This window comes from Dasypus novemcinctus, chromosome 10 (genome assembly GCF_030445035.2).
Source record: "Dasypus novemcinctus isolate mDasNov1 chromosome 10, mDasNov1.1.hap2, whole genome shotgun sequence".
Taxonomy (NCBI): Eukaryota; Metazoa; Chordata; class Mammalia; order Cingulata; family Dasypodidae; genus Dasypus; species Dasypus novemcinctus.
In genome coordinates, this window is record NC_080682.1 from 70,662,204 (window position 1) to 70,680,167 (window position 17,964).

At 38.5% G+C, this 17,964-nt stretch overlaps 1 protein-coding gene across 11 annotated transcripts in view; it reads right to left on the minus strand.

The window, feature by feature from the left end:
• GAS2 (growth arrest specific 2) overlaps positions 1-17,964 on the minus strand; it is a 183,197-nt gene that overhangs the window by 33,113 nt on the left and 132,120 nt on the right. For 8 of the 11 annotated variants that reach the window (XM_058305634.1, XM_058305631.2, XM_058305630.2 and 5 more), the window contains one exon: positions 17,116-17,169. The exons of the other annotated variants lie outside the window; for them this stretch is intronic. In XM_058305634.1, coding sequence (XP_058161617.1) covers positions 17,116-17,169 — 54 coding nt within the window. The remainder of the gene's footprint in view (positions 1-17,115; positions 17,170-17,964) is intronic. 11 annotated transcript variants of the gene reach the window in all.

Sequence of the window (17,964 nt, forward strand, 5' to 3'; positions counted from 1 at the left end):
TGAATCATGCTGAAAGATTCTGTCTACAAAACTTAGTAAGAAATAATTTAGTCCCCATTTTAATTAAAATTTTAAAAAACATGTATACCTGCTATGCAGAACATCAACTGATTATTAAGAAACAATTACTGGGGAGCAGATGTAGCTCGAGTGGTTTAGTACCTAGTTCTCATGTACGTGGTCCCAGGTACAATCCCTGGTACCTCCTAAAAACAAAATGAAGAAACAAAGGAAAAAACTAACTCGGGGGAGCCAGTGTGGCTCAGTGGCTAACTGCTAGCTTCCCACGTACAAGGTCTCAGATTCAGTCCATGGCCTCAGTAGCTCAAAAAAAAAAAAGAAACAATTATGATATTAATCTGATATGAGTCTGGATAAAAGAAACCTGATGCTTTGGTGAGTTCATGTAGCCTTGCCATGGCTACAGATCCAAGTTTCATTTTACTTTCTAAAATACTGAAATTAGCCTATGAATCCTCATTTCTACAAGCATAAGACGTGGGGATCTATACATCCCAAAATGGGAACAATGCTACATTATTACAAAAAAGAATCCCTGCTGATACTGTATTTTTGAACCTTATACTGCCTTAAAATCTGAAACCTCAGGTGTTTGCACACATCTCTTTAGGTAAAGGTACAGACTGATCTGACAAACCAACAATTAGGGTTTGCTTTCCATTAAGCTTCCCAATGAAAAGCCGTAAGAGTTGTTAAAAGGGTTACTCATCTTTTGCTATAGAAACAAAGGCACTATAAACATGCAAAAGGTAATGAGCATGGACCTCTTCTCTCTGAGAGAGAAAAATTACAAAAGAGAAATGATAGATGGTGCTTGCTGGAAATTTTAATTAAACCTGTGAGTGAAGAATTCTGAATCAGACGAGTGGCAGCTGCACTCAACATGACCTGCTGCAATAGCAGAGGTGGGGCACGTGTCAGGAAACAGATACCCTGAGAGAACAGCCATAATATCCTTGAATTTCATTTAATCTAGCTCTTCATAAGACCTAGTTCTGAAGAGCCTTCTAGGTGCCCCCACCCCCGCCCCAATAGCTCGGCATAAAAGCACGGGCTCTTGGTTGCTTAGTGACTCGACTGCAGACAATGTCTTTAGTGGGGTCGTGCATGCGCGGGGGTGTGTGTGCGTGCACTGCCCTCGTTTTTCAAAAAACATCGCACCCTGCCACTCCATACTTCTGGCTTTGCTGCAGTAAGTATTTAAAAGCCCTGGCCTTGGAAGCTTTCATATGAAATTTCTCTATGAACTATGATCAAGAATAGCAGCGATGGCATATAAATAACACAATGCATGTTCCTCTCTTTAAAAAGGCACTTGAGAAACTCATCTGTTCTCATCTGTACCACCACACACTGTCCTGGCCAGGCTTCGACATGACTTTGGGCGAAGTATCTAGATGTAATATGACATGAACATGATTCAGTCAGGACTCCAATACTTACACTTTGTCTACTTGGGCCTAATAGGTTAACTTCTCCATTTTTCATCAGTAAATCTATCTAACTTTTGGGATTATAGTAGTGAAATGGGACAGTATAATTTAAAGTGCTTTGTAAATGGTCAGGCATTATATATTTAAGCTACTGTGACTTTCTTTTTTATTTTTTTTTAATTAAATAAACTGTGCTTATTCTTTCCCAACCTTTTTTGGAAAGTTAAAGACTTAGATGAATTAGATGAATGATTGGATTTAATCTTGAATCCAAATGAGAAGATGCAAGCCAATACATTTCATCTGAAAACCATGCTATTCCTTATTAAAACAGTCCTTGACCTGACCTGCACAACTCCTGTATGGATTCCACAAAAATGATGAAACAAAAGTGAAAACTGCTACTCAAAGGGTATCATTTAGTATCGATAACTCTTGTTTCTTTAATTTTTATCATAAATGGTAGAATCAAAGCCTTAAATCCAAGGACACAGCTAATGCTTGATGATCTGCCAAGTGGTCATTTAGTTTACACATACTCACTGTGATGTTTACCGTGGTCTCCTGATAAAGTTAGTGAGCGCCAAATAGCTGTTTTTCTCTCCTTCCAGAGCAGAAGAAATTTTAATTGGGCACATACCTGCCCAGAAGAAAGCCAATTTTCCTAGCCTCCCCAGCAACTAGATGTGGCCACATGTCTAAGTTACACTCAGTAAGATGTAAGCATAAGACAGTAAGATGTAAGACAGCTTCCAGGGACTTTCTTTAAGTGGCACATGCACTTTGTCCCTTCTTCATCCTTTCCTCTATCTTTCTACCTGGGATATGGAACAGCTTGCACCACGTGTGAGTCCCACCACAAGTGATGGCAAAGTGATGAGCTGGAAGAATCCTGAGGCTTTGAGGTACAGAGGCATCAAATTAGCCCAGGACTTTTGTGATGGAGAAAGAAACTTCTGTCATCTTTAAATCACTGCTACTTTCTTTCTATTACAGCCAATCCTAATCCTAATCAATAAAATTACTTTTTCACTTCTTTTTTGTTCACTTTTTTTCCAGAGTTCCTCAACTTTCATGAATGCTGTATTATGTCCCATCCACCTCTGTTTATCCCAACTCAATCCATTTGACAAATATTTATTAAGTGACTCTCATGCTTGGCAGCCTATTAGAGAGTGGTAGATTGCACCAGGAGAGAACGGTTTGCAACTCCAACACAGTTCTATCCTTATGATTCCTAATAGTGATGAAGGAAAGAAAACATACCAAAAAATAACTCCAACACCATGAGTGTCTTGAAGAAGTACAGGGTGCTTGGGACCAACATCCTTTAACAGGGAAACCTAAACTAACATAAGCCCAATCAAGGGAGGAAGGAAGTTTTGTTAGAGGACAAGCCATTAGGAGTAATGACCAAAAAATGAGACAAATTAGTTGGGCAATGGACAGAGAGGACAGATTCATTCCAGAAAGAGGAACCAGCATTCCAAAGGCCCTTGAGCAGGAAGGAGCACAGTGTGTTGAAAGAGAGGCAGTCTAAACCAGCTACAGCGGAGCAAGAAGCACACCAGTATGTTTCCCCAAATTCCCTTTCTATTCTTTATTGTCTCCCCCGTCATCTTCGAAAAAGGGAGGTGCAGCACAAAATGAGAGGGGCGACGAAGGTGCAGAAGAAGAAATTTCCAGGGTCCATTTTTCAGAATTTTCTAGTGGGTGAGGAGATAGAATTTAAATACACACTACAGAATCAAAGTATTCCCTGATTCTAGTTTTTTTTTTACCCAAAAAAGAAAAACACTGAAGTTAAAAAAAAAAGATAATCCTTAATGGGATCATTGTTTTGCCCTAGTTTATATGAGAATGAACAGACCAAACTAAAATATGCAAGTCATTCCTCTCAACAGAACACTTCTTATTGCCCTCTGTTTCCTATCCTTCTCATTTGCAAGGATAAAAATGGTTATAAATCTCTCCTCTTCAACAGAAGCTGACTCCTCAGAATTTTTTGTTTCTTTGTTTCCTACATAAAGGAAAAATAATGCATTTCACCAAATAAACTGGCACGCACTTCAACATTCCCCATGGCACTGGGGAGAGTTCGGAAAGCCTTTAAGAGCATTAAACATTCTCTGGAGGACACTAGAGGGCATGTGTTCCTTTTTAACTTGCATAATTTATATCCACAGACCGATAACTAAATGCTACCCATACCTAAATTGGTCCCATTTTTCAGAATTGTTCAAATGTAAGGTAAAAAATCCACTGCACTGCTCCTCAAATAAGGAAATTTTGATTTGCTCTTCCTGTCACCTTTAAAATCTTTTCCCAGCGCTTCTCAAGACTGGCTCTTCCTCATTGCCTGGGTCTCACTGCAAATATCACTGCCTCGGAGTCTGTCCCTTTCAACACTACCTAAAGTAACCCCTCCTAAATCCCATTACTCCATACTGCATCAAGATCTTTCCTTCTATAAGAGCATTTATCAGAATCCAAAGCTACTTTGCACATTTTCTTACTTGAAAAGAAGTTAAGTCTAGTAGAATGTAAGAGACTTTGCCTTATTCACCACTATTCTCAGGAACTAGGAAAGAATTTCTGGAATATCTGCTGAATAACTGAGTGATCAGCTCTCTACAATGAATATATATATATAATTCATATTACAGATGAATCACAGAGATATTAAATAACTTGATCAAGGTTATGCAACAAGTCCATGGTAGAATTACTTGACCATCTTTAAACTATAAATGTTAATTCTCTTCTCAACTAAATTTATACAGGGATGGGGGTAGGGGATTAATTTCTATTATGAAGATCAATATTTTCAAAATTCTAGTTTCTTCTTGGCCTTTCCCTGTTTCATTAATCCCCCAAAAGGGAGCAGGTGTAGCTCAGTGGTTGAGCACCTGCTTTGTATGTACGAGGTCCTAGGTTCAATCCCTGGTACTGCCCTAAAATATATATATACACACACACACATATATGTGTGTGTGTGTAAAATCAAGTCAGCCTTCAGTATGCTATTTACATTGTCCATCCTTTTTCTTACAATGTTCTCTGCCACCATTTTAGTTTATGCTTTTATATCATAGGAACAATTACAATAACCTCCCAAGGGTTAGCAGCATTGTACTTTAGTTTCTTCCTGCTTCAATCTACATTCTATATATAAACCTCTGTGAGATTAATTTCCTTAATTTCAATTTTGTCATCATAATTTTCTGTTCAAACGCCTTCCATTGTTGACTACTGCCTTCAGGTTAAAATGCAAATTTTTTGGCTTTATATTCCAGGGCCTCCAGAATTGCCCCCATCCTACATTTCTCACATTATCCCTTACTTAAGTTCCCTATAAAAACTCCAGACACTGAGCCCTGAATCTCAATGGAGTTGCACCCAGGACAACTAAGGGGAGAAGATGATAGACAAACAACATACCAAGGAACCCAGAGTTCCTACAACTGTAAGCAAGAGAGTACTGTCCACTGAATGTATGGGATTGAAGCCCGCCTCAATTGATGGGAACATTTTGGGGACTTGGGAATCATCCTGAATGACATTACAATGACAGATACAGGCCATTATATATCTGGCCATAACCCACAAAGTCGAATGGGAAAGAGTGTAAACCACAATGTAAACTATAATCCACGCTTAGTGGCAATGCTCCAAAATGTGTGTATCAATTGCAGTGAATATACCACACTGATGAAAGATGTTGCTAATATGGGAAAATGTGGGAGGTGTGGGGAGCGGGGTGTATGGGAACCCCCTATATATTCTCTGTAACATCTATGTAATCAAAGTGTATTTTAAAAAATAAAAAAAGTGAAGGAAAAAATAAAACTCCAAACTGTGTTATTTCTATTTGTCTCCCATTCTAATATCCTCCAAAATACTTTCCCATTATTTCTCAAGACACTGATGAACTTCCATCTTCTTTTTGATAGATTTCCAAGTAAATTTAGCGCACATTGAGCCCACCTGTCTGAATTCACCAGAGTCTAAGAACAGTACTCGGCAAATTTTTGTTGAACAAACTAAATCATGCTTTCCTCTGGTACCTTTCATTTTATATTTTGTTCTTTCATTTGTGTTATTAACTCTCTGGTCTTTCTAACTGGATTCTTTGAGTTCTGAGGCCATAACTCCTATTTAACTCCTTGCACATAGGAGGTAATATCTATTACTGGACAGATTATCACACATACTTTAACCAAGTAAATCACGCCTTACATATTATTGTCAATATGTTTGCATGCTTTTATTTGTTGTATGGCTCAAGATCTGATGATAACTACACAAAAAAACAACTAGCCCTTCATATTTATTAGAAAGACCACTGGACTTTCAAAAGTAGGCACTGGGGAGTGGATGTGACTCAAGCGGTTGAGCGCAAGCATCCCACATGGGCAGTCCTGGGCTCAGTCCCTGGTGCTTCCTAAAACAACCAACCAACTGACAACAACAACAGAAACAAACAACTCAGGAGGAGCCTATTTGTTTCAGTGGTTGAGTGCCAGCACCCCACATATGAGGTCCAAGGTTCAATACCCAGCCCCAGTACCTAAAAAAAAAAAAAAAAGTAGGTACCACCTTCTTCAGTGAAATAGTCACCATATAGCCAACTTACCATGCAAGAATGTGCTATGAAAGCAAAACATCAATGAGCCACTTCTTGTTGGAATCCTAGCTGTATTTTTATTTTAACTTTCTGATCCTTATGAAACCATAATCCAATACTTTGGTGCACACACTACGTAAGAACATCGAAGTAGGCATGCAAGAAAAAACTAGTATAAACCACTACCCATACATTTCAAGGCAGCACACAGAAAAGGCATACTCTCCACTGCTACCGTGCCAAGTGAGCACTGTCACTAATAAATGTTATGAGGTAAAGAAGCCTGGGGCATTAACGGAAGCTTTTCTTCAATGGCAGTGCAACACACACTGATTCACTGCACATGGCAGGCCTCTTCTACATGACCCCTGCCCTCTATACACTTGTAATCTATTATTTAACTTTTATAACTTTACATATTTTTTCCATTAAAAAATGTACTGGATTCTATAATTCATAAAGAGTATATGTAAACAATAACTGTATCATAAAAATTGTGAACTTACAAAACAAACATGCACAGCAACATACAAGGCTCCTATACATCACCCACCACTAATGCCTTGCATTGTTGTGAAACATTTGTCACAAATTATGAAAGAGCATTGTCAAAGTATTGCTACTAATTATAGCCCATAAGTTATATTTGGTGTATTTTCCCCAAACCTACCCTGTTATTTTTTTGTTCATAAACCATACAATTTACCTAAAGTGTACAATCAATGGCATTTGGTATAATCACAGAGTTGTGCATTCATCACAATCAATATTAGAACATAATCATTACTCCAGAAAAAAACAAAAAACAAAAATCAAACCACTATCATACCCACTTGTTAGCACTATTAATTACAAATCCTATGATATGCTTTCACCATTCCTATGCATTTCCAAACATTTCCAAACAACTTTTCACTAAGTCTTCAGAGATTAAACCTCAGTGTTCCATTCTCTAACTACATTCTATTCACTGGCAACTTATATTCTAGCTATTAACTCCATGAGTTTGCTTCTTATATTTAGTTCGTAATAGTGAAATCATATATTTGTCCTTTTGTACCTGGATTGTGTCACTCAATGTCCTCCAAGTTCATCCATGATGTCTTATGCTTCACAACTTCATTTCTTCTTACAGCTGAATAATATTCCATCATTGTATATACCACAATTTATCCATTTGTCAGTTGATGAACACCTGGGCTGTTTCCATCTTTTGGCAAATAACATCAATTGGAACATTGGTATGTAGATGTCAGTTCATGTCACTGCTCTCAGTTCTTCTAGGTATATTCCTGGTAGTGGTATTGCCAGGTCACATGGCAAATCTATACCTAATTTCCTTTGGAACCACCAAACAGACATCCACAGTGGCATAGCATTCACATTCCCACCAGCAATGAAAAAGCATTCCTATCTCTCCCTATTCTCTCCAACACTTGTAGTTTTCTGTTTTGTTAATAGTGGTCATTCTAGTAGGTGTGAAATGATATTTCACTGCAGCTTTGATTTGCATTTCTGTAATAGCCAATGATGCTGAGCATTTTTCCATGTGTTTTTCTTACCATTTGTATTTTTCTTTGGCAAAATGATTATTCAGATATTTCACCCATTTTTTTAATTGGGTCATTTGTCTTTTTATTGTTGAGTTGTAGGTTTTCTTTATATATCCTGTGTAGTAGACCCCTGTTGGATGTGTGATTTCCAAATATTTTCTCCCATTGACTAGGCTGCCTTTTTACCCTCTTCACAAAGTCCTTTGAGGTACAGAAGTGTTTAATTTTGAGGAGGTCCCATTTATCTATGTTTTCTTTTGTTGCTCATGCTTTGGGTGTAAGGTTTAAGAGACTCACACCTACTATAAGGTTTTGTAGATGCTTCTCTACATTATTTTCTAGGAATTTTATGGTCCTGGTTTTTTTATATTTAAGTCTTTGATCCATTTTGAGTTGATTCTTGTATAGGGAGTGAGACAGGTCCTCTTTCATTCTTTTGGTTATGGATATCCAGTTCTCCCAGCACCATCAGTTGAAGAGACTGTTCTGTCCCAGAAAAGTGGACTTGGTAGGTTTATCAAATATCAGTTCACCATAGAGTGAGGGTCTATTTCTAAACTTCCAATTCTATTTCATTAATCAATGTGTCTGCTTTATGTCAATACCATGCTGTTTTTACCACTATAGCTTTATAATACACTTCAAGGTGAGGGAGTGTGCAAGTCCTGCAACTTTGCTCTTCTTTTTGTAGGATGTTTTTTGCTATTTGGGGCCACTTTCCCTTCAAAATAAATTTTGCAATAGACTTTTCTATTTCTGTAAAGTAGGCTGTTAGAATTTTGATTGGTATTGCATTGAATCTATAAATAAGTTTAGGTAGAATTGGCATCGTCCTGATGTTTAGTCTTCCAATGCATGAACATGGATTTTCCTTCCATTTGTTTAGGTCTTCTTTGATTTCTTTTAGCAATGTTTTATAGTTTTCTGGATACAGATCCTTCACATTTCTGGTTAAATTAATTCCTGGATATTTGAGTCTTTTTGTTGCTGTTGTAAATGGAATTTTTTCTTCTTGATTTTCTCCTCAGCTTGCTCATTACTAGTGTATAGAAACACTACTGATTTTTGCATGTTGATTTTGTACCCTGCCACTTTTTTTCCTTCCCCTCCTCTTCCCACACCCTGCTGCTTTTGCTTTCTGTGTCCACTCACTGTGTGATCTCCTGTATTTGTCTTTTTGTCTTCTTATCTTTCTCCTCTAAGATTCACCAGGATTCAATTCTGGGGACCTCTGATATGGAGAGAGGGTCCCTGTCAATTGTGCCACCTCAGTTCCAGGTCTCTGCTGTGCTTCACCTTGACTCTCCCCTTCATCTCTCTTTTGTTGCATCATCATCTTGCTGTGTGACTCACTTGAGCAGGCACTGGCTCACCATGTGGGCACTCAGCTTGCTGCATCACGCAGGCACTCACATGGGCACTCAGCACACCACACGGGCACTTGGCTTGCCACACAGGCACTCACACGGGCATTTGGCTCACCACATGGGCACTGGCTCACTGCATGGGCACTGGCTCACCACAAAGGCACTCAGGTGGGCACTCAGCTTGCCATGTGGGCATTTGCATGGGTACTCAGCTCACTGCATGGGCACCCACATGGGCACTCGGCTCAACGTGCGGGCATTTGGCTCCCCATGTGGACACTTGGTTCACCACATGGGCACAAGCATGCTGAGCAAGCACCCTTTCTCTTCTTTTTCACCAGGAGGCCCCAGGGATTGAATCCAGGTCCTCCAATTTGGTAGGCGGAGGCCTTATCAATTCAGTCACATCCATTTCCCTATCCTGCCACTTTGATGAACTCATTTATTAGCTCTAACAGCTTTGTTGTAGATATTCCATAATTTTCTAAATATAGGGTCAGGTCATCCGCTAATAGTGAGAGTTTACTTCCTCTTTTCCTATTTGGATGCCTTTTCTTTTTCTTGTCTTATTGCTGTAGCTAGAACTTCTAGTGCAATATTGAATAACAGCTGTGAGGAGTGCCCACTCTTGTCTTGTTCCTGATCTTAGAGGGAAAGCTTTCAAACCCTCCCCATTGAGTATGATGTCAACTGTGGGATTTTTATATATGTCTTTTATTATGTTAAGGAATTTTCCTTCTACATCTATCTTTTGAAGTGTTTTTATCAAGAAAGGATGCTAGATTTTGTCAAATGCTTTTTCTGCATTAATCAAGATGATAATGTGGGTTTTTCTATTTTGTTAATGTGCTGTTAATTGATTTTATGTTCAACCATTCTTGCATACCATGAATAAAACCCACTCAATCATGTGTATAATTCTTTTAATATGCTGTTGGATTTGATTTGTATTTTGTTGAGAATTTCTGCACCTATGTTCATTAGAGAGATTAGTCTGTAGTTTTTTTTTCTTATATCTTTACCTGGCTTTGGTATTAGGGTGATTTGGCTTCATAAAAGTGTCAGGTAATTTTCCATCCTCTTCAATTTTTTGGAAGAGTTTAAACAGGATTGGTGGTAATTTTTCTTGAAATGCTTGGTAGAAATCACCTGTAAAGTCCTGTACTTTTCTTTGTGGGAGATTTTTGATGACTGATTCAATTTCTTTAAATGTGATTGGTTTGTTGATTTCCTGTATTTCTTGTAGAATCAATGTTGTTTGTGCATTTCTAGGAACTTGTTCATTTCATCCAGGTTGTCTAATTTGATGGCAAACAGTTTCTCATAATATCTCTTTCAGTACCTTAATTATATCATACCACTGCCTTCTCTCCTCCATGATTTCTGGCAGTAAATTTGTACTAAATCTTACTGGACTTCTCTTGTATATGATGGTTCACTTCTCCCTTGCTGTCTTCAGAATTTTCTCTTTACTTTGGCATTTGGCATTTTGAATATTACATGTCTTGAGGCAGATCTATTTGTATTTATTCTAATAGAGTATGTTGTGCTTCCTGGGCTTGTATGTTCATGTCTTTAATAAGAATTAGGAAATTTTTAGCCATTATTTCATCAAATACTCTTTCTGTCCCTTTTCCCTTTGCTTCTCCTTCTGAAATTTCCATAACATGTATGCTGGTGCACTTTGTGCAATCTTTTATCTCTCTGAGCCCCTGCTTAATTTTTTTCCATTCTTTTATTTTCTTTTCAATTTCAGCTGTTCTCTATGTTGCTGATTTTCCCCCAAGATTTCAAGTCTGCTCTTGTGTGACTCTATTTATGTTTAACCTCATTTTTTATGTTTTTCATTCCCCTAAGTTCTGTTATTTTTCTATACAAGGTTTCAAATTTTTCTTTGTGCTTGCCCGTGTCTTTTTTCCCAGTGTCTTTTTAATGTCTTTTATTTCTTTAGCATGTTGTCCTTCAAATCATGATTTGATTTAGGAGATTTGTATGAACCTCATCAGTTGTTTCAAGTCCCATGTCTCACCTGGAGCTTTGATTTGTTCCTTTGCCTGAGTCATTATCTTCCTTTTCTTGTAATGTTTGCTGATGTCTAGGTGTCTGATTATGATGCTGAGTTTACCCTGATGTTCAGTTATTCTCTCTTGCCTAGGGATTTACTGTTAAGTAGCTGTGTACTACTGTTCTTTAATTCTTGGTTCAACTTGTTCCAGATATTTAGGATTGACCCTGTTTAACTGCTCAAACCAGGGCTAAGGACCAAGTCGTGGGGTGCAAGCTAGTTTTCAAGGGCCTTGCAGAGGGAGGAAGTAAAGGCACCTGATTGCCTCTTATTTGTTTATTTATTTGTTAATTTATTGTTTTTCCCTTCTTTCTGTGCACTTTTCTGGTTAGCCAGCAGATGGCAGTCCTTGGCAGACCTCAGATGCTAGGGATGAATGCATTCACTGCAAATCCACAAGAGGCTGGCAGTGCAGAAGCAATGTCCTCAGGGCAGGCTAAACCCAGCAAACAAATTTTCTCAGAAGCTCTTTTCCTCCCTTGGCTGGCCACACCCTCCCTCCAGGGCAGTAAGGAGGGTGGTTGAGAAGGTAAATTATCTTTACTTCCCTGCAGGCTCTCAGAGCAAATATTATTGTAGTCCTACCCAGCCTGGAAGTGTGGGACCACTCCAACACAGCAGACCAAGTTCACTAGCCAAAATCTGAATTTGCTGTAGGCTCTGTCCCTTCCTCTCCTCTCTTTTGGGTAAGAGAACCCCTGCAAATCCCTCCATCTGCAGCTGCCTGCCAGGGGCCAAAGGACCCACTTCTGTTTGCTCCAATGGTGGGTGGATGGGTGCCAACAGCTGCTGCTGCAGCTTTACTCACAGAATTTTTCCAGCCGAGACTCCTTTCCTTTGTTCCTTTTTCTTCTGGGTGGTGTCTAGCCTTCCCCTGGTGTCCTAAGCCTCAGAACAGCCCTCCAGACAGTCTTTGCCTGTCCTCTCTTATCCTCCATCTTCCTGGAAGTCATCTACATATATATATATATATATATATATATATATATATATATATACACATTTTTTAAAGATTTATCCTCCCCCTCTTGCTGCTTGCTAGCTGTCTCCTCTCCGTGTCCATTCACTGCACTTTCTTCTGTGTCTGCGTGTCTCCCTTTGTTGCCTCTTCTTGCTGTGCCAGCTCTCCACGAGTGTGGGCCATCTACTATTCATGGGCATGGGCCGTCAGCTCTCTGCAGGCACGGGCCACCTTGCCTTCACAAGGAGACCATAGGACGTGACCCCACGGCCTTGCATAGGGTAGACAGGAGCCCAATCTATTGAGCCACATCCACTTCCCTCTACTTATATTTTTAAGAGAACAATAGATGCTACTGACAAACTGCTCTTTAATTGCTCACACATTGATTTAACCCAATTACAAAGAAGTCATTCCCAACCATTCTAGCCGAAATAGTAATACCCAGAGCATTTTTTCCACATTTCCCTATTTTGTCTTCTTTCTAGCCCTCATTGGTACATGAGAAGAGCTCAATTCTTTATTGATCTATGCCAGCGGTCAGCAAACCATGACCTGCAGGATAAATCTGTCCCACTGTCTTTGGTAAGTAAGGTTTTATTAGAACACAGTCAATGAGTGAATATGCTCATTCAATGCATATTGTCTATGGCCACTTTCATTCTAAAATGACAGAGTTCAGTGGTTGTGATGGAAACTGTATGGCCCACAAAGCCTAAAATATGTATATCTGTCCCTTGATCTATGTTTATTGCCTGTCTTCCCATTCCCAGAATATGAAAAGAATTTGACTGTTTTGTTCACTGCTCTATCTCCATCTGACACTGCAGCCAGGCACATAGTAGGTGCTTAATATGTTACTGGCTGACCTCACAAACTTGACAGAAAGGTAAATTACATTACCTTGTACTTAAAGCTCTGGACTTGGTCACACATCTGGAATCACTGCTTTCTGGGTATATATGTAATGAATTCATATAAAGAAATCTGTAAATGGCTAAAGAATACTCTCGGGAGGATTCTTGGCCCAGTAACTATTTCAATATGAAATGCCTTGGTCTCACTGCTGGGCTTACAAAGGGCAGAGCACTGTATTTTTCATAGCCTGGTTATGCTAAACGAAACATGTACTAAATCACCAGACCTGCAACTGAGAAGCTGGGTAACATCTGGAGAATAAGCTTAGGGTAACAAATTTCTAAAAACTTGTTGATAGGAACACCAGCCTATGTTTTTTAATTAATTTATTTCACTCTGGTCAATTGATATACCCAAGGGTTTTTAGAAAAACCACTACAGCTGTAAAATATAAAAACACCATTTCCCATCATTCTCTTTTTGTTTCCATGAGTATCCTGCAATTTTATTCTATGTAAAAGTCTCACCAAAGAAACTCCTAATTAACAAGTGGAAATTCTGACCTAATGAAACCTAGCCAATTCCTCTATGCCAGGCAGATATGCTAGAACAAGCCAAAATCAACATGCTGCTTTTTGGCTATTCTGCTTCAGGGGCAAAGATGAACATTAACAGTGTTTCAATTTAAATAACCTATACACCAAGATAGAAAGCCTCACCTAGAAGATCATAATACATAGTATATGTGTTCTTTTATTTTTATCAGCTAGGTCTCTCTCCAGATTGGGATGCCATTTTCATGCCCTCACCAATGCCCATATGGCTTGATGATGCTTCTCCAATTTTACGCCTTTTCAATCCATTCTCTACACTACAGTCTGAGTGATTTGCAATGTCATCTACTTTCCCCTTCCAAACATTCTTCAGAAGCTTCATAGTGCCTTCAGGGGAAATTCAAAGCTCTGACTCATAATACAGGTGACTTTTCACGAGTAGATTCTGTGTAGCTGCCTGGCCTCTTGCCTTCCCTTACCATACTCACTTCTCATGTCTTCTACACCCCTGGCCCTCTCTGCTCAGAAGGCTAAATGACTAACAGTTTCGATAATGTCTTGTTTTATCTCCATCTCCCTCTTACCTTCTCCGTTGGTGCTTCTGGCCCTTGTGTATACTGCTTCCTTTCTGATTCTGGTTGGAAGACTTTCCCTTTTACTCTGTTTAGCTAACATCTGATTATTCTTTGAGTCTCATCTCAGACTCTGCTTTCTCCTAAAAGCTTTCCTTGATCCCTAAAGACCAGATTAATAGAAACATACCCTGATAGGTTCAGTTCTCTTAAGAACTCCAACCCCAAATCTAACCTCCAAGAAATGAAAGATTGAAGAAAGGTAGAGCTGAAGCTTAACTATGACATCTCCCCAACATGGTCTCAATTCTTAAAGTCAATGTACTAACCAAGTATTGTTTGAAGTTCTCTCATAGGCAATTCAACTATGGTTCTCTCAGATAAATCTTCCAATTCTTTGCTACCAATCAAATTCAGGGATTGTTCTTTTATTATATGGTAAAAGTGTTGTTTAAATTGGCATACTACATACATTTTAACTAAAAATAGAAATCTTGTTTTGAAAGCCCTTTAGTTTAAGAGAATCAGAGAGAAAACATGAAAGAAGATAGGCCACATACAGCTCCACCACCTGAAATATGAGAAAATATTGGGTTATTCAGGAGGAATGCTTGCAACAGAGTAAACAGACTTGGTGATCATTAAGTGTAAAGGCCCATGTTAAAATGAAAATAGAGCATTGATGTATTTCACTAGGAATTTCTAGACTGCAAATACTGGGTAGAGGAATTTTAAGTATATCAATATCTCCCTTACAAGCCTTTGATTTTGTGAAAGATACTCTAACATAAATGGTTAAACTGATGTCTGCTTTTTCAAAACCTGCTGTGGGAAAGGGGTCAGAGAAGGAACCTGGGGGTGAACACAATGGATCTGAGAAGTGCACACAAAGCAGCAGCCCTCAGGAAGAGGAAAAATCAGGAGATTGGTGCTGTGTAGCCCTCTGGGACCTATAGGTGTTTCAGCCCTCAGGTCCAAGGTATGACAGAGCCTTCCAAACCCTGCTTGCCACTCTTTGGAAAACTCTTAACACCCTCCCAGAATGTCCACTGGTTCATGGTGAAAGAAGAAATGACCCCGAAAGGGGCTACACTCAGAGAAGGTCCTTCTCATTGTTTTAGGACAAGAAGAGTCAACTGATATAGCTTAGGTCCAAACTCTTTCTTCGGGCATCACAGGATCCTTCAGGAGGTGAGTCTTGCTCTGGATTCTAATGCACTTCACTTCAATGAAGAGAATGCCAGTGTTGTCACCCCATGTCTGTATTTAGACAGAAAGAGAAACAAGGATGGGGATGACACCCCCAAAACTTGGCAAAGGATTCTCCCCTCTCCACTCATCTTCTTTGGGAAAAAAAGGGAGATAGAGAAAAGGAAGAAGAGAAATCTGGATAATTTTTAGCCTCTAAAATAGGAGGATTTGAACAGCTCTACCAAAACTAGCATGCCAGCTCTATTACAAACCACCCAAGTAAAATCCACAATGCCTACTGAGATCACAGTAACTTCAGAGATTTTCTTTAGAGACTCACTTAAATTATGGACTCATGACTCAGATTACAAGATTATAAGACATTCCTGTCTTTTGAGTTCAATACAGACACACTTTAAAAAAAAAAAAACAGTTCTAAAATGTAAAAAATTATTTTTAAGAGAAGAAAAGAGTGGTATGTCAATTTAAGTAGTCAAAGAACACGGATATTCTTTGGACAAAGAAAACATGTCAGGCAACATCTTCCTCTTTAACCAAGTGACAACCAAATAGGGAAAAGGGTTGAACTATCACCTAGTCAACAAGACTGGCTGAATCAACTTTGGTGATGAATGGGGTCAAGGCTGACATTGTCAGATTAGTTCCACAAACATAGGTTTCAAGTTCATAACTTATTTCATAAATTTTTCGCAACCTCTTTTAACAGATCACAAGGAAAGGTATGTCGGATGTTTCTCCCACCTAACCAAGTCACACAACAATTTCTGACTAACGTATTTGCAGGTTCATTGAGGAGATTTTAGCAGTGACTTTCTAGGAACTCATCTCTTTCTACAGTTTATCAACTATTAATGAAGACAGCCAATTAAATTGTACTTGAATATTAGAATAGATATTAGTCTACGACAACTTAAATTAAGCACAATCTTTAAAAAGAAACAATATTTATAGAGAAATTATATCCTCAAGATTTCTAACAGTTCCTTGCATGTAGAATGCACTTGTGTATTAGGTAAATGAATGAAGAAATAAATGCTGGATAATAAATGAATGCATTGAGCAATATTTTTCCAGAAGTCAAAACTAATTCTCATAATGCAGTTTAAAGACATATTCATCCTATTTAAAGCATAATTTACAAAATGAGATTTTACTTTTTTTTTTTTTTTGTATTTAGGTATAATAGGCAAGACTTTCCCGAGTAATCTGTTTCTTTAAAATTATAATTTTTCATATTCTAAAATCTAAGAATGAGCCTATCATCCTAACCTTGGGACCTCAAATATAAGTCCTGTCCTCTCTCTCTCAATTTTAACCTTTATCGTACTGGAATCGTAAATCACCATTGATACATATGGAAGGCTAGGGACAGTTAAAGCACTTTGATACATATGGGAGGTTAGCACAAATTTGGCTGAGGTGCATGAAGTTCCATATGCATAAAACCACAAAGGGTAATTTGTGGATGGGGAGTAGAATGGGAACATTCTGAAATTATATGGAGCTTTGTTTTTATTCCACAAGTGTATTATTTTAAATATTTTAAAGCAAAGGCCAAGATGATAGTGCATAGAGAAGCTAAAGCATGTTTATACCTTTGAGCCATTTTAATAGTTCAACAAAGGAACACACTGGAGTAATGGATCTTATGCTAAGAAAGACAAAAATTAGGTTACTGCCATTCACTGACCCATAATAAGCCCCAGATTGTCAATATTTCTAAGTATTATGGGAAAGCCAAAAGATAAACAGTATTTTAGTATCACACTGGAAAAAAAAACAGGTGAAATATTCACTTTTGGGTGCCCAACTTCCCTCATTGGATCAGAGGTCAAGGTTCCACAGTTTAAGCAAAGTAGAGAGCTTTCCCCCTTAATTATCTAAGTAATTACCTTCAGTGTCTGCTTTGCTTTGGCTGTGGAGACATAGTCACAACCATGAAGACCCTACTGAAAGAAGAAGATATGAAGTTGATAAAATGCTCCCCATCTCCATTCCGGAAAAGCACAGGAACATTACCTAAAAAGGCAAACTGTGATCTTTTGTGATGAAACTGTAGAAAATCTTTTTTATTATTACAAGAATAACTATCTCATTATTTTTTCATATCCTAGTTAAGGGAAGTTTTATTGCATAATAATCCACACTAAGTGACACACGAGCAATATAGTCTGAGAATTGTAGACTGTTGGCTGGTGGCACTTTAAAACACAAAAGTTGGAGTTATTTCTCTTCTGAGGGTCCTTTGGTATCCTGTTTCTTGCTCAGGGCTCTTACTGTAAAAATAAGAAAAATGTAAAGAAAGAATTGTGGTAGGGAAACAGACATAAAGTCTGCCTCTTGATTCCACAAGCGAACCATACTAGGCTCTAGAGAATAGTCTAATAACGTCCCGAAGAAAACTGTAAAGTAAATGGGAGTTTTTATTTTCTGTGTGAAACATCCTCTTTTGGGGCAACATCCTGCCATCTTGTTGTGGCTGCCCTGGAACCCACTCACCTTACCCAGGTTGACCTTTTCGCTTGGCTCGAAGGCCTTCCCATTATAATGCCCCACAGAAAACCGACACAGAAAGCATATTTTCTGCTCTATCATATCCATCTGATATAGTTAAAAATGCAGTCTCTCAAGGGTCACAGACTCACAAGGAAACTCTTAGTTTATCAGAAAGGTAATTTGTTGAAGAGTCTTTAATTAGAATTGAGGATATGCCCCCAGATTATCTACCTAAGCATCAGGGC